The following is a 23,193-nucleotide window of genomic DNA, read 5'->3' as shown; positions in this document are numbered from 1 at the left end:
GATCATTCGTTTAAACAATTCTACATGCTATTTTTATTTATTTTAATATAATCAATTTGTATTGTGTAATTACTATCTTTTATAAGTTTTTATAGGGCTGTAATTTGCTATCTAGTATTTTATTCTGAACTGTTTTTTTTTCATTTATAATAATTGTTATATGGCTTTGTAATTTTTGCCTAGGCTTTGTAAAATTTGCCTAGGCTTTGTAAAATTTGCCTAGTGTAATTATTATTGTGTAAACCACCATGAACTGATGGTTTGGCAGTATATATAAATAAACTATTATTATTATTGTAGGGGCACTGCTGTCAGGGAGGGGGTGATATGTGGGTAGGGATTAGTTCCACAAGTTCAGGTGTGCATTCAAGTTGGGAAGCAGCCTCTTGTAAAATGAGCTAGGAATTTTCAACACCCCCAACCTGGATATCTAAATTTCCTTCTCTGTGTCCTATCTAAAATTTGCCTTTGAAATCAGAGAGCTACTACATAATTTTCTCAGTATTTTAAATTAAAACAATATGTGTTAGGTGTATAATAAAAATGACAAGAATAAATGTATTTTTATATTATAATTATATGGAGTTGGTGAGACACTAAGGAATTAACCCCCCCTCCCCACACACACACACAAACACACACACCTTTTACAAAACCGTGCAAGAGGTTTTTAGCGCTGGCCAGTGTGCTGAATGCTCTGCGCTGCTTTGACGCTCATGGTGGGGAGTAAATTATTTAATTTAATATGGTACTTTAGTTTATGAAATATACCAGCAGTAGAGTCCTTTGCAGTAATTATATCCTGGCTCCATAGGTGTTCGGGTTGATTTTGCTATTGCCATTTCAAAGAAAGCCGGAGCTTCATCAAGTTTACCACTTCTTCTAAGCAAATCAATTAATCTGCTTAAAACTATGAAATTATCTAAATATAATATAAGAAAGAGGATATACAAAATTACAAGATAGCATAGACTGTCAGAAAAAATGTCAAAAATAACAACTCAGTATTGTATTATATACTCAGTCACCAAATTTAGATAAATAATTTCTTTCTACTTTTCCTTCAAGCTTCTATCTTGCTAAATCCTCACAAGGCGGAGTTCTAGATGGGTTACAAACAGCATTTTTACTACATGGAAATATACAGTACATACACTGTATGATTATAATGCTACATTGCTAACAAAGATTTCTAAGGTATTGAGTTACATGTGGTGTTATATGGGTGTGGACTATCAGCATATAGTCAGTGTCAAATGAAGGTTCAAAGTAATTGTTTATGAAAGAGCCATGTTTGAATGCTTTAATGCAGCAAATAATGTAAAATAGTTACCACCATCACCTCAAAAGATGCAGCTAACTTTATCACATTATCTGTCACTCAGTTAATGCATGATCAAGAACGTTTCTCTGCATTACCTAATGGCAAAATGTTTGTAACTGCCCAAACAATTAACACAGAGACTTTGCCGGTAATTGCATGGTAATTTTGACTATCTGTTAATAGTGTAGGCTGTGGCAGTGTGACATAGTAGGCATTTGCTTAAAGGAAGAAGAATGGGACTGCAGAGTTTTAGAGTTAAGGGGATCAAATATCAGAGACATTGTAAATATGTACTGTTGTTAAGTGTTGTACCTGCCTCTGTCATATTTGTTTGTTCACCTGAAGACAGTTTCAGAAAACAGTTGGTTTAGAACAGCCTTGGCTTATTGAGACAATGAGAGTGTGGAGAATGAATAAGGCTTCTTAGGGCTGCCAGAGGATTCCGGTCTTGGCCTTGCTCTCAACATATAGGTGACTGCTTAAGGTAAAGAATTCTCTTCTCTCATTGCATATGGATTGGATTCATTTAATTAATGCCAGAGATACTCACATGAAACTGATGAACTTATTCTTCTATCAGCAGTGACAGGGTTAACTTCCATGAGTTGTTTTGAATTCTGAGATATTGCTGATGCAACTAGAGATTGTCAGTTGAGAGATAAAGCCAATGCGGAAAATAGAGGTAGAGAAGCTGGACTGCAATATTCTCCAGCATTTAGCCCCAAGTTCCCATGGACTGTAGCAAATAAGAAGATTTCCAAAGAAAAGGAGAAATGGCTACTACAGAGTTTCACACTGAAAGAAGTTTCTACCTGACAAGACTCAGTGAGACCTGGAAACCTCAACAAGCGAAATGATGGATATATGCCTACATTTTGCAGCCTGGGTCCAGAATATAGCCACACTCTACCTGATAAAATTAGAACAGACACAAGGAAAAATCCATGCTATTAACTAACCTCTACAGATTTGACTAGGAAAAGGACGTGAACTGGATTGGGGACCAGTTAGCCTAGGAAGGGATACAGTACAAAAGTGTTATTTATTAGTCTAGACCAGTGTTCTTCAACCTTTTTACACCCGTGGACCGGCAGAAATAAAAGAATTATTTTGTGGACCGGCAAACTACTAAGACTGAAATTTTAAAAATCCATTTCCGCCCCGTCTCCGCAAGCTTGGTCCTCGCAAACCATCTGATCCCATCTGCACAAGCCGCAGTTATGATTTTACATTGAACATATTTTATTAAAGTATAAAAAGAAACAATATTATGTACAATTATCATTTTATAAATACAAATATACAGAGCAAGGACCAACAAAACCCCTGTCTCCCTTCCACTTCACATATATCCCCACTACTATCAAGAAAACTAAACAAGCCAAGTTATTACAGAATGCTACACAGAAATATTATGCTAACAGTATACTGAAGTCACACATTACAAAAAGTTCCTAGAGAGAACCCTCTCGTTTCAGACCGCTAAACTGAATGTATAGCTTGGAAAAATTATGTTAGAGGTTTCCTTTTATCTTGATTTTAGAAAATTGATAAAGGTTAAAGGTTTGTATCTTAATGCATCTTGTTTTAATTCTCTAATAAGTTTTTTACATTTATAATCTGATGTATTTTATCTGCTTTGTATGTATCAATTTTATTTGTTGTGAACCGCCTAGAATCATTTTGGTCTGGTGGTCTATAAGAATATTATTATTATTATTCTCAGCTCTGTTGTGGAGGCAGTTCTAATTGGTCTAGTTTTCAGGATATATGCAACGAATAAGTACAAGATAGATTTGCATGGAAACCTAACTCATGAATGTTCATTATAGACATTCTGAAGAAAAGACGTGCCTACAGGCATAGGGCTGAGGACTTCTGCTTTATGAAATATACAAATTGTCTCCGCTGCATTTATTTTAATTCTCTCCATAGGGTTTTAATATAATATATTCCATTCTTTTATGGATAATTCCTAAACCTTTGTATTGGTTCAATTTATTCTTTCAACCTGTCAAAGGTTCCATCTCTTCTTTCACAGTTTTTCTCCTAGAATTGAATTACTCTGAAAGGGTTACTTTCATTATAGTACAGTTTAATAAGAAATCAGACCAAACATTGACTATTTAGTAGTACCTGGTACTTTATCTAGAAGTTGACGGTAAAGAAGTATGGCTTGTTCGTAATCCTGTTTTTTAAACATGAGGTCTGCCATCACCTAATAGAAAATGTTTCAATTAATATATTTTTGACAGCAAGAAATACAGAAGAGTTGTTCTCTGTAAAATGAAAAACAAATTCACAAGTAAAATGTATTACTATTGAAAAAAAACTAGCCAGCAGCAGTCAGCATTCTGGCATTGGCTAAATTAGACCCAGATATTCAATGTTGGGCTATGTCTAGGTACTAGCATTGAAATATCTGGCATGAATGGGCATGTGCTGGCACTTATGAAGGTCCCAGCTGAATATTGGCAGGGATTCATATAATATTGATCTGTCTAGTCCTTCACACACCCCTTCTCCTGTTTCCAATTTTCTCCCATAGCCCCCCATTCTGAGCCTAAACCCCAAATGGAGCCCCTGATACAATTCCACTCCCCAACTCAGCAACCCCGAACCAATTACCTTCAACTCAGCACCTCCTAAAGGGTAAAGCCATTTTGTGTGTATCAGTTAACCAAACTAAGCTATACCAAACTAAGATGGATGCTGCTGCCTGCACAGTATTATGGACTTAACATAGCAGTTTTCCTTTCAGTTGTTTGTTTGTATGTAAAAGATCATGGACAATGGGCTAGATTCACTAGCAAACCGATCATGTACTGTAACCACTCTGCTGCACGAGATCGGGACTCAACAGCACTACTAGTGGTTAGCCTAAAGAAATACACTGACGTGTGACCCGGCCTGGAGTCACCCTGCAGGACTCGAGTGATCAGAGGAACTGAGCAAAAACACACAACCAAAGTTGTATAATAATAATAATGAATTTTACTATCAAAAATAAAGTCAAGATGGTCATACATAAAATGGTCAAAGCACTTGGTCAAAAGAATCCCAAAGTCAAAACAAAATAAAAGTTCAAGTTTTCTCTCCTTTCCAACAAGGGAAAAACAATGTCCTTGAGCTCCTGCTCTCTTCAGAGCTAATTGCTACAATGTATTCTCAGCCTGCTCCCAAGCAGGTTATAACACCGATACAATTCTCTGCTCAGTTCTGTGCAATGCTTACAGTTTTCAAAAAGAAGCCTCCAGCAGCCTTGGCAGCACTGCTGGGTAAATTCAGAATATCCCAGGTTTGCCTTACAAAAACAGTTTTTCAAATAGCTATCAAAATTCCCTCCCAGGGTGTTTGCAAACCTCACCCCAATCAAACACTCTCAGCTTCCAATATTCATTCACAAAAAGCACAGTTACTTACCGTAACAGGTGTTATCCAGGGACAGCAGGCAGATATTCTTGACTGATGGGTGACGGCACTGACGGAGCCCCGGTACGGACACTTTTAGAGTGATTGCACTCTAAGAACTTGGAAAGTTCTAGAGGCCGCACCGCGCATGCGCGAGTGCCTTCCCGCCCGACACAGGCGCGCGGTCCCCAGTTATGATAAGCCAGCTAAGAAGCCAACCCGGGGAGGTGGGTGGGATGCAAGAATATCTGCCTGCTGTCCCTGGATAACACCTGTTACGGTAAGTAACTGTGCTTTATCCCAGGACAAGCAGGCAGCATATTCTTGACTGATGGGTGACCTCCAAGCTAACAAAAAGAGGGATGGAGGGAAGGTTGGCCATTAGGAAAACAAATTTTGCAAAACAGATTGGCCGAAGTGTCCATCTCGTCTGGAGAATGCATCCAGACAATAATGAGATGTAAAAGTATGAACTGAGGACCAAGTGGCAGCTTTGCAGATTTCCTCAATAGGAGTGGAACGGAGGAAAGCTACAGATGCTGCCATAGCTCGGACCCTATGGGCCGTGACAGAACCTTCCAGTGTCAGTCCGGTCTGAGCATAACAGGATGAAATGCACGCTGCCAGCCAATTAGACAACGTACGTTTAGAAACAGGACGTCCCAATTTATTCGGATCACAGGACAGAAAGAGTTGGGGAGATGATCTGTGGGGCTTAGTACGGTCTAAATAGTAAGTCAGAGCCCGCTTACAGTCCAAAGTATGTAGAGCCTGTTCTCCAGAATGCGCGTGAGGTTTCGGAAAGAAGACAGGCAGAACAATGGATCGGTTGAGATGGAATTCAGAGACAACCTTAGGGAGAAACTTTGGATGTGTACGCAGAACCACCTTGTCATGATGGAAGACTGTAAAAGGTGGATCCGCAACTAGTGCATGTAGCTCACTGACCCTCCTGGCAGAGGTGAGAGCAATAAGAAAAAGTACTTTCCAAGTGAGAAACTTGAAAGACGCGGTAGCCAAAGGTTCAAATGGAGGCTTCATTAAGGCGGAAAGAACTACATTTAGATCCCAGATAACAGGAGGGGCTTTAAGAGGTGGTTTCACATTAAAAAGACCCCGCATGAACCTGGACACCAAGGGATGAGCTGAGAGGAGTTTTCCATGGACTGGCTCATGAAAAGCCGCAATAGCACTGAGGTGGACTCTGACTGAAGAAGACTTGAGACCAGAGTCAGATAAAGAAAGAAGATAATCCAACAAGGTCTCTACTGCAAGGGAAGTGGGATCATGATGATGGAGAAGACACCAGGAAGAAAAACGTGTCCACTTCTGATGGTAACAGTGCAGAGTGGCCGGTTTCCTGGAGGCATTCAGAATTGAACGAACAGGCTGGGACAAAAGAGTATCATGAGAGGTCAGGCCGAGAGAAACCAAGCTGTCAGATGTAGAGACTGGAGGTTGGGATGCAGAAGGGTCTCCTGATGCTGTGTAAGCAGAGAAGGAAACAGTGGAAGAAGAAAAGGTTCTCTGGAACTGAGTTGAAGTAGAAGGGAGAACCAATGTTGCCTGGGCCACCTCGGAGCAATCAGAATCATGGTGGCTCGTTCCCTCTTGAGCTTGAACAAGGTTCGTAACATGAGAGGCAGAGGAGGGAAAGCGTACAGGAACTGATTGGACCAATCGAGGAGAAATGCATCTGCTGCCAGATGGTGAGGAGAGTAGAGTCTGGAGCAGAATAGGGGCAGCTGGTGATTGAAAGGAGCTGCAAAAAGGTCTATCTGAGGAGTGCCCCATTGAGCGAAGATGGACTGCAGAGTGAAAGGATCGAGAGTCCACTCGTGAGGCTGGAGAACTCTGCTGAGCTTGTCCGCCAAAGAATTCTTTTCTCCCTGAATGTAGATAGCTTTCAGGAATAGATGGTGATCGGTGGCCCAAGCCCAAATCTTCTGGGCTTCCTGGCACAAGCTGCGAGAGCCCGTCCCTCCCTGTTTGTTGATGTAGTACATTGCAACTTGATTGTCTGTGCATAGCAGGAGGACTTGAGGAAAGAGAAGATGTTGGAAGGCCTTGAGGGCATAAAACATCGCTCTGAGTTCGAGGAAATTGATATGATGTTTCATCTCCTGGGCCGTCCAAAGTCCTTGAGTTTGGAACTCGTTCAAATGAGCTCCCCAGGCATAAGGGGAGGCGTCGGTGGTGATGACAAGTTGATGAGGAGGTAGATGGAACAGAAGACCTCTGGATAGATTTGAGGATGTCAACCACCATTGTAGAGACTGACGAAGAGATGATGTTACAGATATGTGACGTGAGCAAGGATCCATTGCTTGGGACCACTGGGTAGCTAGGGTCCATTGAGGAGTGCGCAGGTGCAGACGGGCAAGTGGTGTGACATGAACTGTGGAGGCCATGTGACCCAAGAGTATCATCATTTGCTTGGCAGAGATGGAACGTTGTGGAAGCACCTGCTGACATAGAGACTGAAGTGTTTGAAGACGGTTGGATGGCAGAAATGCTCTCATGAGGACTGTGTCTAAGACTGCTCCAATGAAATGAAGTCTCTGCGTGGGGATGAGATGAGATTTGGGTAGATTGATCTCGAACCCCAGCAAACGTATAAATAGGATGGTCTGGTTGGTGGCCTCAAGAACTGTTTGAGATGAATTGGCCTTTATCAACCAATCGTCCAGGTAAGGAAACACCTGAAGGTGGTGGGAACGTAGAAAAGCAGCCACCACAATCAGACATTTGGTGAAGACTCTTGGAGAGGAGGCTAGGCCGAAGGGTAGCACCTTGTACTGGTAATGACAATGATTGATCATGAAGCGTAGGTACTGTCTGGAGGCCAGATTGATCGGTATGTGAGTGTATGCTTCTTTGAGATCGAGGGAACATAGCCAGTCGCTTTGATTGAGAAGAGGGTAAAGAGTGGCTAAAGAGAGCATCCTGAACTTCTCTTTGACTAAGCATTTGTTGAGATCGCGAAGATCTAGGATAGGTCTGAGATCTCCTGTCTTTTTGGGGACTAGGAAATAACGGGAGTAGAAACCCTGCCCCTTTTGCTCCGGAGGAACTTCCTCTATGGCGTTCAGAAGGAGGAGGGATTGAACTTCCTGAAGGAGGAGGGAAGACTGGGGAGTGTGCAAAGCAGACTCTTTTGGTAGACTTGTGCCTGGGAGGGTTTGAAAGTTGAGAGAGTAGCCATGGTGGATGATGTTGAGGACCCATTGGTCCGAAGTGATAACTTCCCACCGGCTGAGGAAAAGAGATAGACGCCCTGCTATGGGTTGAGGCAGGAGTGGTGAAGGTTGGATGCTGGCTATGCCCTGGAGAATCAAGTCAAAAGGGCTGAGTCGGTTTTTGTTGTGGAGGTTGTTTGACAGGTTGCTGCTGCTGCTGTCTAGGAGTTTGCCTCTGCTGCTGACGTTGCCGCCTAGGTTGTTGAGGGGCAGACTGTAAGGGACGAGCCACATAACGGCGTTGGTAAGTCGATTGCTGTCTGAAAGGACGTGCTGGTGGAGGCTTCTTCTTGGTTTTAAGAAGGGTATCCCAGCGTGTTTCATGAGCGGAGAGCTTTTGGGTAGTTGAGTCCATGGATTCTCCAAACAGCTCATCTCCTAAACATGGTGCATTAGCTAACCGGTCTTGATGGTTAACATCAAGTTCGGATACCCTCAACCAGGCTAAGCAGCGCATGGCCACAGACATAGCCGTTGCTCTAGAGGTAAGCTCAAAGGTGTCATATATAGATCTTACCATAAATTTTCTGAGCTGAAAAAGAGAAGAAGAACATTGGTGAAAGGCCAAACGTTTCCTCTCAGGCAGGTACTGCTCAAAGGAAGCCATGGTGGTAAGGAGATGCTTTAAATAAAAAGAAAAATGAAAAGCATAGTTGCCAGATCGATTAGCGAGCATCGCATTCTGATAGAGACGCTTACCAAATTTGTCCATGGCTTTGCCCTCTCTACCAGGAGGGACAGAAGCATACACACTAGCTCCTGAGGACTTTTTAAGTGTGGATTCCACCAGGAGAGACTCATGTGGGAGCTGGGGTTTATCGAATCCTGGAATGGGGATAACCCTATACAGGGAATCCAATTTGCGGGGAGCTCCCGGGACAGTGAGAGGAGTCTCTAAATTTTTGTAAAAAGTCTCCCTCAAGATGTCATGAAGAGGGAGTTTCAGAAATTCCTTTGGAGGCTGGTCAAAATCAAGAGCCTCTAGAAAGGCTTTAGACTTCTTAGACTCAGCCTCCAAAGGAATGGACAGAGATTCACACATGTCTTTTAAAAATGACGAAAAAGACGTGGAATCATGTTTGGAGGAAGGATCAGGAATATCAGGCTCATCCTCCCCCGAAGAACACTCACCTTCTGAAAGAAAAGGCTCTTCGGAATCACCCCACAGATCAGGGTCTCGAATATGGGAACTACGGTCCCGAGACTCAGGGATGGATGGTTCCAGGTGTCGGGACTTGCGTACCGACTTTCCCGACCTCATCGAAGCGGTACCGGGAGATGTTACCGGTTGCATCGGAGCCGAAGTCTGTACTGATTGGTGTTGAGTTGTCGGCTCCGGTGCAAGGATTGGCATCGACACCGATGAGGCCGAGTGGAGCGGCACCGAAAGAGAGGAAGTAGATAATATAGGTCGTTCCACTCTCGGTACCGGCGGCTCATACGAGACCGGCACCGGAAGGTTCGGTGTCAGGATAGCTGGAAGGAGTTGTTGGAGCTGTTCCTTCAGCTGTACCTGTAAGATGGCCGCAATGCGATCATCAAGGGAGGGCACTGGTACCGCCTCTTTCTTTTGCGGTACCTGCGGTGCCGCTCTACACCCCGGAGATGAGGAGCCCGATGTCGAGGGACTCACCTCGATAGGGGCGGAGCGCTTCCGCTGGCGCCTCACAGTCGGCAGGACTGGATTCGCTGCAATGGAGACCGGAGGGCGTTCCAGCGGGGAAGGCTTCTTAGCCGGCTTACCTGAGTGCTGCGACGCCGGCGCGGTGTCGCGTGGCGTCGACGAGGATGGTGCCGACTGGGTAGGAGCCGATGCCGGTGCCGATGTCACGGGGTCAGACATCTCAGTGCCAAAAAGTAAGCGCTGTTGTATTTGGCGATTTTTCAATGTTCTTTTTTTAAGTGTGGCACAGCGGGTGCAGGTGGAAGCCTGATGCTCCGGACCCAGGCACTGTAAGCACCAGTTGTGTGGGTCCGTAAGGGAGATAGGCCGTGCACACCGCTGGCTGAGGGGGCATGAACGTAAAAACGGCTTCTGCCAAATCGAAGGCCGAGGCCTCGATGGTGGCAGTAGGCCCCGCCGGGGCAGACCGAAAAACCAACCAAAAAAAAAATAACTCGATGAAGTAAACTTTTTTTTTTTTACAACAGATAACAGAAAAGAATAAAAGGGCAAAAAGACCCGAAAAAGAATACGCGAGCGGGAAGGCTTTAGAAAAAATTTTCAACAGCCGTTGAAAATGCGACTTCTTAGCTCCGCGGAAACTAAGAAACTGGGGACCGCGCGCCTGTGTCGGGCGGGAAGGCACTCCCACATGCGCGGTGCGGCCTCTAGAACTTTCCAAGTTCTTAGAGTGCAATCACTCTAAAAGTGTCCGTACCGGGGCTCCGTCGGTGCCGTCACCCATCAGTCAAGAATATGCTGCCTGCTTGTCCTGGGATAATGCAGAGTTTCAAAAACAGAAAGTCCAAACAAAAACTCACTGTGCTGAAAATCACTGCTGGCACCTGGAAGTAAATCCAACCTCCATCGGTTCAGGATATTGAAGGAACTCTTCAGGCAAGCTCCCTTGTAAATCCATAGGAGTTTCTTCATCCACAGCTTGCAGATTCAAAGTATCTCTAGCTTCTATTACCTCCATGGGTGTACTGGTCTCACCTCTGCCTGGACCAGGGGAGTCATCCTGGGAAAGGAACCTGATCCTTCTCCCTAGCTTGCCTAATTGTTTCTCCCAACTTGCTGCCTTTTCTAGAGCAGGGCAATGCCCTGATCTAGCTGAGTCAGCAGGCACTAGAACAGCTCTTGGGCTCCCCCGGTGGTGACCTGAATATCTTATGCCGGGTGAGTTCTTAGCCTTACTGGCTCCACCTAGTGGACCCACATGAAAACACCGTGACCAAAGCAGGACAGACCCTACTTGCTCACAGTACCGATTGGTTTGCGACCCCTTTGCGACCTGATTTCCCTCCAACCCGGTTCACTAACATGTTTAGCGATCCCATCCCGATCCATGCATGCATATGAGGGAAATGGCATGCAAATTTGGGAGGGCAGCAATACACTAAACTTTTTCCCCTACACACCGACTGGCTGGCCGATAAAGAACAAGTGACCGGTGAGGACCAGTCGCTTGTGTAAAAAACTGCTCTGTCCCGACTCTTCTCTCTCTGGCTCCCCCGACTCTCCTACTCTCTGCCTGCCCTATCTGGCTCCCCCGACTCTCCTGAAGCTAGTCTTTATCTATGGAGAAGTAACAGTGGAACACAAAATACTACAGTATAGAAATGGACTCATTAGGCTTAGCACTTGCTAAATGCTAAAGATACCCATTGGAATATAATGGGCATCTTTAGCATTTAGTATGCGCTAACACGATTAGCATGTGATAACGTAGTTAGTGCTCATTGATGAATTCCCTCCTTAGGCCCAGATTCTCAAAACTTTAACACCGTCGCTAAACTGTTTTCCGGCAGTTTAGCCTGTACGCAGTTTAGCGGCGGATTATCAAAACGGATTATCTCTGTCTTTAGCAAAGTTTCTAGCAGTCTCCGACACTGACATGCAAATGGGCTCTTCAACATTGAAATGAGCCCTCTGGTGGATTCTTATAAAACGCAGAGCCATTTTCAAAAAGCGGCGTCAGCTTTTGGTGACTGTGTGTTATTTAAAAATATAAAATATTGATAATAAAGTATTAAAATTTTGACAACTGGCTTCTTATATGAATGTTATAATTGAAAGGTTTAGTAGAAGCTATTTTTTAGATTCGCTCTCAAAACGGTTGCAGCAGATCGTCACATTTTAACACGGGTTTTTGAGAATCCTGGCGTTAGTTGCTTGTCAGTTTAGTGAAATTTGCATCCTCTGTAGGTTCTTACTTTAGTGTACCTGCATTTTTTCTTCTCATTTTAGCAGTAGACACAGGGTACATATTTACCTGAGGGTTCTTTACATTTCTAGTACACAAATTATAGCATTTTAAAATCAGTTCATTTCACTGCTACTAGCATTAAATATAGATCTATGCAAAAAGAAAATTATAACAATTTTAAAAAAATTTGGGGACCATTGATAACATATTGTAATGAGTAGACACCTTTATACACTAAAGTATAATTAGAATAATGGGGAAGGGGGGATATATTGCTTCTTAATTGGTTTATTATTATTTTGAATACATGTATGTTATGTTTGATTTACATTATTTGTGGAAAGGGTGGGTGTGGGAGGGATTTAAAATATGTATTGTAATAATAATAAGAAATAATTTTCAAGTGTTGTATAGGAATTAATGTTATAATATTGTTCACTTGGTGTAAGATGAAATAATGAATAAAGAATTGGGAAAAAAAAAAGAGGTGATAGGCTAAAAAAAAAAAGATCTATGCAAAAAACAGTCAATTTTTCAAAATATTATGCACTCTGGAATGTACTCTGTGTCATGATTTTCTAATTAGTATGTTTTTTTTATGAGAAAGTCACAGTTTAATTATTTAAATTGGTTATCTCACTTTGGGACCCTTTTACAAAGCTGCAGTAAGAAGCTCACAGGAACTAAATGAGCTTCAGTACATTTACTGCAGCAGTATCTCTAGCTTAAGAGATCTAATTTCATTCAAATTTGAAATTGGATAGTTATTAGTCCATAGGCTGCTTATACTATCTTATAAATTCACAATAATTTCCTACCACTGCAGCAGCATCTTGGCACTGGCTATCTTGAAGAAGGATTTCACACTGATGCTCACAAGCTTCCACGTCTTCTTGTGCTAAGTAAAGGCGTGCCAACTCCAACTTCACCTGGTAACACAAGGAGTAATTAGAAAGAATAATAATTAAATGAAACATCAAAAGAGTGACCAGTGCTGATATCTATCTTACACCCTCATGGAGGAAACAATTATCTTTCTTTCCTTTTTTAGATTTCTTATATGCACACTCAGGGGGGAGGATTGGACTTAGGGAGGAAATTTTATAATTATGTTTATAATAATAGTATAATATATTTTATATAGAATAACTGATGAAGGGTGGGTAGGGTTTTATCATTAATGGTCTATAAGATTTTATGTGTTAGATTTTAAAGTGGAATTAATTTATGATATATTTATGTACATTTGCTGTTTGATTTTAAAATGAATAAAGAATTGGGGGGGAAAAAAAAGAAAGATAATAGAATGAAAATGTATGATAAAAAGGATAGTGCAGCAGTACTCAAACTGTGAGTGGTGACCTCAAATGACATCATAAGCCATTGCCACTTCAGAAAAAAATTAGTTTGGGGGTCCATTGACGTCTTTTATGGCTTCGTTATAGTTGTTTATTAATTTTTATTTTTTTTTTCTGTTTTAGTACACACACATCCAGGGGAGGGAGGGGGTTTTATTTTTTCTTTTATCTGGTTTTATTTCCTGATGAATATGTTGGATGGGGGAGAGGTTTTTATTTTTTCTGTATTACTATTGATTGATTTTATAAGTGCCTATTATGATTATTAATATATGTATGTATATTGTTTTGCACTTTTGAAAATTTAATAAAGATTTATAAATGAGAAATGAAACATAGAAAAGGAAAGAATAAGAGCAAAAGTTATAGTATTTTATGAAAAAAGTAAAAAGAAATTAACAAAAAAAGAAAAAAATACCACACAAATAGCTGGCAACATGTGATCAGCTAACATGCAACCAACCCGCACTTTCTTTTCATCAATGTGTACAATTTATTCTCTTTTGTAGTCCCTCCAGTGTGGCTGCTGCTAGAAGCTGAAGGAACCAGGTAGTTGCGATTTCACTTTCCTGCATTCATCTTCACTAGTCTGGGCCTTATTTTCCTTTTTACCCTGGCAAAAACTACCATTAGCTAGAGTCTGCTCTCCCTTCTCTCTTACCAGCTATCTCCTTCAGTTAATTTTTTTTTTTTTTTTTAAATTTCTTTATTCAGTTTTGCATATTACAACAAGTGTATCAGAAAAATTCATATAATTTTATAAATACACACTTGATTTTCTTCATGAACACTTTAAGTACACTTTAAGTACAAGTATCTCCTTCAGTTAGAGTCTGATCTTCTTCATCCTATCTCCCTCACTCTATTACATATCATTGTATTATCACCACCAGCCTGGGCCTGCTCCTTGTCCCTTCACTCGTCACAAATCTCTGCGGCTATCAATTGAGTAGGAGGAAGAGATAGCTTGATAAACCCACATTATTCTCCTATCATCTCTGATTGGGTAACTCAGATAGTTTAGAAAGAGGGACTAGTAGGAAAGGAAAAGATTAAAAGAGGCAGGGGATAATGCTGATAGTGGGGAAAAGGGAAAAAAGGAGTGAGCCTGAAGAAAGAGGGGTGTTAGCCTTGGAGGGGAATGGTTAAACCAACTACAGTGGTACCTTGGATTACGAGCATAATCCGTTCCAGGAGCATGCTCGTAATCCAAAATGCTCGTATATCAAAGCAAGTTTCCCCATAGGAAGTAAGGGAAACTTGCTTTGATATGTTTCCAACCCCCCCCCCCCCCCCCGAGGCCAGCAGCGCTGCTCTTCCCCCACGAGAACCGGCATTGCTCCCCCCCCCGTGAACCGACACCCTCCCCCCCCCGCGATCCGGCACCCCCCCGCCGCGACCTGAGGTCCCCCCCAACCCACCCGAACCCTCTTCTTACTTTTCTGTAGCCTCCGCAGCGGTAACGGCACCAGCATGTCCTGTGCGTGGTGCCGGTGCCTGAAGATCTGCTTCCTGTGCTGGGCCTTGAGAGTTCATGTTCGACATGAGAGTTCACGTTCGACGTGAACTCTCAGGCCTTGCACAGGAAGCAGATCTTCAGGCACCACGCACAGAACATGCTGGTGCCGGTGCCGCTGCAGAGGCTACAGAAAAGTATGAAGAGGGTTCGGGTAGGTTGGGGGGACCTCAGTTCGCGGCGGGGGGGTGCCCGATGGCGGCGGGGGTGGGTGCCGGATCGCGGGGGGGAGGGTGCCGGTTCGCAGGGGGGGCGCTCGCAAATCGAAGCGCACTCAGTTTCCGAGGCGCCGATTTTGCGAATGTTTTGCTCGTCTTGCAAAACACTCGCAAACCGGTGCACTCGTAAACCGAGGTACCACTGTAATTGTCATTTTACAGTGTTCCTTTAACACATCCCAATGCTGAGATGATCCTGACCCCACACACACACACACAAACACAAAAATGTGCTACAAAAAAAGGGCTACCATATTTGCAGAGACAAAAAGAGAGGACACAAAAAAATAAATATGGTTGCTACCTTTGCTAAAGAAATATTTAATCATAGTAAATGGGTTTCAGTTAATGAACATACATCAGACAGTGACTTACAGTACAGCGGTAGACAATAAAACAAAGATACTTACCCATTACAGGTGTTCTCCAAGGACAGCAGGCATATCTTCTCATATGTGAGATGACATCATCCACTGAACTCGGTACAGACACTGTCAAGTGCACTATCACTTTAGATCTTTAAGCAGTGCCCATACTGCTTGTGTGCAGGTGCCTTCCTGTCCAACACCAGCTCGCAGGACCAATAAGAAAGGTAAGAAGCCAACTAAGGAAGGTGGCCGGTTTGTGAGAATATAAGCCTGCTGTTCTCAGAGAATACCTGTTACAGGTAAACATAGAAACATGATGGCAGATAAAGGCCAAATGGTCCATCTAGTCTGTCCATCTGCAGTAACCATTATCGCTTTCTCTCTATGCCTCATCACTTCATGCTTAGACTACTGCAACTCGCTATTCTCAGGTCTTCCACGTAGCCATCTTGCTCCCCTACATTCCGTCCAGAATTCGACTGCACGTCTCATATTCCGGGAGAGCTACTTTACTCACATTACTTTACTCACATCACTTTACTCACATTACAGACTTGTACGGTCTGTGTCTGTGCATGGCCGTTTGGAGGAGGATGGGCAGGGGAGGGCTTCAATGGCTGGGAGGGTGTAGATGGGCTGGAGTAAGTCTTAACAGAGATTTCGGCAGTTGGAACCCAAGCACAGTACCGGGTAAAGCTTTGGATTCTCGCCCAGAAATAGCTAAGAAGAAAAAAAAAAAAATTTAAATTGAATCAGGTTGGGCAGACTGGATGGACCATTCGGGTCTTTATCTGCCGTCATCTACTATGTTACTATGTCTACTATGTTACTCCTCTCCTAAAGTCACTTCATTGGTTTCCCATCCGTTTCCGAAAACAATTCAAACCCCACTCAAATGCACTCACTCAGCTGCCTCTATCTCTCTTCACCTATCTCCCCCCCGTGATCTCCACTCAGCTGGTAAGTCCCTCCTATCTGTGCCCTTCTCTTCAACTGCCAACTCCAGACTCCGTCCCTTCTGCCTTGCTGCACCATATGCTTGGAATAAGCTGCCCAAATCCCTACAGTGGGCTCTGTCTCTGGCAGTGTTCAAGGACCATTTAAAATCCCACCTCCGAGAGTGCTTTTGACTTCTAACTCCTCTCACCTTGGGGTCTGCATCCCCTACCCTCTATGTCATGTCTGTCCAAGTTAGATTGTAAACTTTTCTGAGAAGGGACCGTCTATAAATGTCAAAATGTACAGCGCTGCATATGCCTTTCAGCACTATATAAATGATAAGTAGTAGTAGAAGCTTAGGAAGTAAAAAGATACTGCAGAACTGCTTGTCCAAACCGACTGTCTCTTCTAGAGTTGTGTTCCAAACAGTAGTGAGAAATAAAGGTATAGATTGAGGACTAAGTGGCCACTTTGTAAATGTCCTCAATGGATGTAAATATTTTTAGTACTTTTTATAGAATTTTTATAGAATTAGGGTGATAGTGGTGATATGTAGTTGCTTTACAGATAACTTATGCCTTTAATTTAGGAATCCTAAAGTGAGCGCACAGGCTATTCATATACTCCAATATTCTACAGTATAAATTGTACACTATTCTAAGATGTGAGTGTAATTAAATTGGCTAATCAATGCCAATAATTGGTTGCTAACAATTTGGATTAGTGTGCACAACTTGCTAAGTAATCTATATATATAAAATTGGAGGTATGTATGTGTGTATGTATGTGTGTGTGTGTGTATGTGCTGCGATCACGCAAAAACGGCTTGACCGATTTGAACGAAACTTGGTATGCAGATCCCTCACTACCTGGGGTGATATGTTCTGGGGGTCTCGCGGCCCACCTGCACACGTGAGCGGAGCTACAAACAGAAAATCAGATTTCACCCATTCATGTCAATGGAAAAAATGTAAAAAGCTGCCATTCTCACAGTAATTCTCAAACGGCTTGACCGATTTGAACGAAACTTGGTATGCAGATCCCTCACTACCTGGGGTGATATGTTCTGGGGGTCTCGAGGCCCACAACTCTATGTTGCTTGCTCAAGGGTGGGTTCACCCAACAATTTATATGTTCTTGCTCCTGGAGGTGAAACTAAAAATGTTGTTTATAATCACGTTTTGCGTTAGTTGTATTGTATTCATTTTGTCAAATATTTCACATTATAATTTGAATATTGTACTTTTTATTAAGCTGTAAAAAAATAATTTCATTCACCACTATAAAGTATCTTTATTTGAATCCATTTACAGTGTTATTGCTATAATTAAATACCCGTGCAACGCCGGGGCATCAGCTAGTATTCTATAATAATTTAAGTGTAAATGTGTTATAGGGCCCCTTTTACAAAGCCATGGTAGTAATTCTCCCATGGCAAATGTACCCAAGTTTATAGTGCACAACTCAGAAGGAGGTGTGGTTATAGGAGGAGCATGGACAGGTCCCCGTGCTTAAAGTTTGGCGTGGAAATTGGCTTTAAGTGCTATTCTATAAACAGAGCCCAATTCAAAGTCAAATTTACAGAATAGTGCTCCATACAGATTTTTTTTCAGCACCAAATTTCAAATTTATTTAAAATTTGATATACGGCTTATCAAATATCTAAGCGGTGTATATAGTTAAAATTTTGAGTTACATTTACTGAATCCAGCCCATAGCGGCTGAATATCACTAAGAATATGTATATTCAGCACTGCTGACTATCCTTATAGCAGTGCAGAATATACCTATTTTTAAAATGTCATAGCATTTAAAAAACCACACTATCTTTTTTAAAAAAGGTAAAAAGAACTATGAAAAACATTGATTTAATTAAGAAAATAGTATGGAAAGGGAGGGGGGAAGAAGGGTTTAGATGCATATACATTTGTTATTATCTTGATAGATTTATCAAGTGTTGTTAGTAAATCTATGTATTACTTATATTGTACACTTGTTGAAAGATTAAAAATGAATAAAGAATTTAAAAAAAAACAAACCACACTATCCAATAGATCTGAATATTGACCCCTAAATAAGTAAGACATGCATTTTTTTGACATGATTCATACTCGCCTGGCTGTCTGACTCTGAATAAACCAGGGCTTCCTTGTAATATTTCAGAGCTTTGTCAAAATCCTTTTGGTCTAAATATTGTTCAGCAAGTAGCGTACAAATCAGTGACACCAGCTTGTTTTGAGATGTTGCAATTTCAGGCTGTTCCATTGGGATCCGCTTTAGTATCCTTGACTGAATTTCAAAAGCCTGAAGAAATAAACAAAAAAAGGAATCCATCTAAAAGCAAAAATACTAAGTGCTAATTATTGGTAAGACAAGTGCACATTAGTTTACCACATTCTAATTGATAATATTGTTATTTCTGCTCCATTGCACACTCTAAAACTCTTAAATGGGTATTGCCCTCCAATCTTTCTCTTTGTCACCCCATACCTCCATTCTGTGACAAATGTGCAGTCAAAACATTAACTTATTGGTTCTAAGATATCTACAGCTCTTTTCAAAATGATGGCCTCAACTTGCTATTTACCTCATAGGATGGTACTATGCTTCTGATCGTATCAATGCGACTTTAGAGAACTGGATAGAACAAATATTTCAAATTCGTTCAAGTTTGTGAGTTCAGTTAGAGATAGGGACTGACCAATTAAAGCCTGCTGTCCTCTATAGGGATCCTATAGGTTCCCAGCTAGGTTCAGCTGTGAATTTTATGTAATCAATCAAAGTAGTAGTCTTCACAGCATAGGCCTTGACATGCCCTTCTAAGAATAGATCAGCCATTCTATAAGAGTGAGATACATTTTCCTATCCAATTAGAGATAGAAGTGTTTGCCACATTTCCCTGAGCACCCCTTTTACCCCTTGTTCATCTAGAGCACTGTTCTTCAACCGCTGGCGAGATCGAGTCGGCAGTTAAATTTCCTGCCGACTACAGTAGTGTTGGAAGGCTGCTGTTCCTCCCAGCCTCAGGCGATCAAGACAGGCTGCCGACGTCGGGACCTTCCCTCTTTGAGTCTCGCCTGTTCGTAAACAGGAAGTTGAAACAAAATAGGCGGGACTCAGAGAGGGAAGGTCCCAACGTCAGTAGCCTGTCTTGATCACCACCCCTGCCGAGTTGCTGAAGAGGGCCACGGGGAAGGTGCAGGTGGAAGGGAGATGGTCAGCGTGTGTGGGAGCAAGATCCTGGGTTGCCTTCGACAATGGCTGTCTCCCCTCTCAGCAGCTCTCGTACTTGCCAGGGCAGTGATTCACCAGCAACTTCCTCTTTCCTCAGAGGTGGCAATGAACCCAAGGCTGCCTAAGTAAATCGCTGCTGCAGGCAAGTACTGAGAGCTTCTGGAAGGGAGGAAGCCACTGTTGGAGGCTGGGAAGCTGCTGGATAAAAGGAGAGCTACTACTGGACCTGGAGGGAGGTACAAGGAGAGATGCTGCTGGGAGGGGAAGAGGGAAAGGGATGGGAAGAGAGTTACTGTTGGATAGGGGGAGAATGGAAGGGAGAAGGACAAAAGGAAGGAAACAACTGGCAGGGAGATTACAGGAGGGAAAGGGGGTCAGGGTGGAATGGAGAGATCAGATGAGGGAAAGGGGAGAGAGAGGAATGAGAAAGTAGAGAGAGATTGATGCTGGACAGGGGTCAGCAGAGAAATGAGAGAGGGATAAAGATGCTAGATCTGGTGTAGGAGAGATAAAAATGAAGAAAGCAGTGAAGCTGGAATGAATCATGTAAGAAGGAGAGAGGAGGCACAGGTTGGATGGAAATGGGAGAGGGGTATAGAAAGAAATCAGATACATATGGAAGGGGGAGAGGGCAGTCAGTGGATGGCATGGGCAGATGCTAGATTGAAGAGACAGTGCAGACGCTGGAAATAAAAGAGTGAAAAGAAGATGAAAGCAGAAACCAGAGACAACAAAAGGTAGAAAAAATAATTTTATTTCTATTTTGTCATTAGAATATATCAGATTTGAAATATATATCCTGCTAGAGACATAACTGGGGACTGTAAAGCCCAGGCAGTGCTTCTTTATCTTGCAGCTAGCTTAGGGCTCTCTCGGACCAGGGGGCACTCCTCTAACACTATTCCTGTCATGCGTGACTGCAGTATTCTGTTAGCATGATATTTCTGTGTAGCATTTTGTAATAACTTGGCTTGTTCAGTTTTCTTGATAGTAGAGGGGATATATGTGAAGGGGAGGGGAGACAGGCGTTTTGTTGGTCCTTGCTCTGTATATTTGTATTTATAAAATCACAATTGTACAGAATATTGTTTCTTTTTATACTTTAATAAAATACATTCAATATAAAATCATAACTGCAGCTTGTGCAGATAGGATCAGATGGTTTGTGGGGACCGAGGCCGCGGAGACGGGGCAGAAATGTGTTGGGTTTTTTTTTAATTTCAGTCTTAGTAGTTTGCTGGTCCACAAAATAATTCTTTTATTTCTGCCGGTCCATGGGTGTAAAAAGGTTGAAGAACACTGATGTAGAGCTCCAATTTGTCCTGGCTTCTTGCTTCTAATATACCTAAAAAATAGTTTTTACTGTGTGTATTTTCCTCTGACACAATCTCTTTGGCAAGGTCTCTCATTGCCTTCCTCATCTTTATCAGAGCCTTGTAACTAACTCGCCATTCCTTATGCTGTTTTCTACTATCTGAAGTATTTTCTTGTTAACCATGCGCCGACTGCCATTTGGTCCTCCTTCCTCCTTTTTTAACACATGGAATATATCTGGTCTGGGTTTCCAGGATGATATTTTTCAATAGCTTCCACTCATGAAGTAAATTTTTGACCTTTTCAATTTCTCTTCTAAGTTTCTTTTTTACCATTCTCCTCATTTAATCATAGCATTTAACTGTTTACAAAGGAGACTATTATATTGGATTTTCTGTGTGTATTTTCTCCAGAGTTTATATCAAATCTGTTCATGTTATGATCACTTTATCAAGCAGTCCCAACACCATTAGCTCCTCCACAAAATCTTGTTCCACTAATAACTAGGTCTAGAATTGCCTCACCGCTTGTTGGTTCCTGAACCACTTGTTCCATAAAGCAATCCTTGATTTCATCAAGGAATTTTACTTCCCTGGCATTCCCTGATGTTACATTTACCCAGTCAATATTGGGGTAATTTAAATTACCCATTATTATTGTGTTGTTCAGTTTGTTAACTTCCCTAAGTTCTGATAACATTTCAGCATCTGTCTGTTCATCCTGGTCAGGCGGACAGTAGTACACTCTTATCACTATCATTTTCCCCTTTACACATGGAATTTCGATTCCTGTTGAATTTTTAGTCTATATGATTCAAGGCCCTTCTTAACATATAATGATATGCCTCCACCATTATTAATTTGTACCACAGCATTCCATTGATTATCTTCCTTCCACCAAGTCTCAGAGATGGCTATTATATGCATTGCAAGTAACCCAAAATTCAATAATTTGTGTCCTATGCAGGATTGCAAAATACGACCATATGTCAGAAGTTTACGTCAAATTGTACTGGCTAAAAATTGAATATAGAATACAGTACAAGTTGCTGTTAACATATTTGTGTATTCATCAGATAGCACTGAAATATTTGGTCGAAAGGGTATTTCCATATACGCCGTCTCGCAATTTACCCTCTCTCCTCGCCCTCTAAAACAGGTGCAGCAGCGGCCAGCCAGCAAGAGCAGCTCCTGCTTTAGGGGGCGAGGGGAGAGGGTCCGAATTGGGAAGCCGATTTTTTAAAAATTTAAATCGATTAGAATCGATTCACCCGAAGTGAATCGGTGAACTGATTCAAATCGTGAATCGGGCAGCACTAGCATGTGCATGAAATACCTGACTATCAAATTACAGACCAATAGCAAATATTCCCTTCCTTGCAAAACTAACTGAGAAGATGGTATTTAACCAAATATCGGAATTCATTGAAAAAACCAACATCTTACATCCGAATCAAACTGGCTTTAGACAGCATCACTCTATAGAACACTCACTGATCGGTATGACCACCTCCATACAATATTTTCTAGATCATCACCAATCGGTTCTCCTAATTTCTATTGATCTTTCAGCCACTTTTGATATGATTGATCATCAGCTTCTGTTAGACAGACTTCAATCTATCGGCATTATAGACCAGGTCCTTTCTTGGTTTGTATCATATTTCACAGATCGTACCTCCACTGTGTCTTTTAACAACTCAATTTCTGAAAGTTCTACAATTACGTATGGTGTCCCCCAGGGGTCCATTCTCTCCCCACTTTTGTTTAACATTTTTCTTTTCCCCATTGATGACCTTGTGTCAATCCATTGGCTTTAACGTATTTGCCTATGCTGATGACATTCAGCTTTTACATCCAATAGATACTAACAACCCTTTGGATACAATAACAATTAATAAGAAGCTTGAACAAATACACCAATGGCTGGACACTAATAGATTAGCGCTTAATGTTAACAAATCAAATGTGATGCTTTTTCCTTGGAAAGATAGTTCAAAACTTAATTTTCCCATCTCCATTAAGGGTTCTCCCTTACAATCAGTAAGCAACATTAAGGTTCTAGGGGTTATTTTCGATTATAAATTAACCTTCCATGACCACATTAGTAGCATTATTAAATCAATCTTTTTCAGACTCCGTCAAATACGCTCAGTTTCACAGTTTCTTTGTTCAAAATCTCTTAACATTCTCATCCATTCTCTGGTGATTTCTAAAATAGATTATTGCAACTCCCTATTTAAGGGAATTGCTCAAAACGAAATTAAATGTTTACAAATTATCCAAAATGCCTCTATTAAACTTATATCAAAAGCCAAGAAGTTTGATCACGTAACACCTCTCCTTAAAAAGGCACACTGGCTCCCGGTAGCTCACCAGATTACATATAAATTATGTTTGC

General features: G+C 41.8%; 1 protein-coding gene across 1 annotated transcript in view; it reads right to left on the bottom strand.

The window, feature by feature from the left end:
• Positions 1–23,193, bottom strand: part of TTC21A (tetratricopeptide repeat domain 21A) — a 323,520-nt gene that overhangs the window by 52,554 nt on the left and 247,773 nt on the right. The window contains exons 20-23 of the mRNA XM_033931720.1: positions 18,361–18,549; positions 12,665–12,775; positions 3,461–3,542; positions 772–922 (exon numbers count right to left, since the gene is read on the bottom strand). Of these exons, the coding sequence (XP_033787611.1) occupies positions 772–922; positions 3,461–3,542; positions 12,665–12,775; positions 18,361–18,549 (533 nt within the window). The remainder of the gene's footprint in view (positions 1–771; positions 923–3,460; positions 3,543–12,664; positions 12,776–18,360; positions 18,550–23,193) is intronic.

The sequence above is a fragment of the Geotrypetes seraphini genome, chromosome 2 (genome assembly GCF_902459505.1).
Source record: "Geotrypetes seraphini chromosome 2, aGeoSer1.1, whole genome shotgun sequence".
Taxonomy (NCBI): Eukaryota; Metazoa; Chordata; class Amphibia; order Gymnophiona; family Dermophiidae; genus Geotrypetes; species Geotrypetes seraphini.
This window is presented reverse-complemented; position numbering and strand designations above follow the sequence as displayed.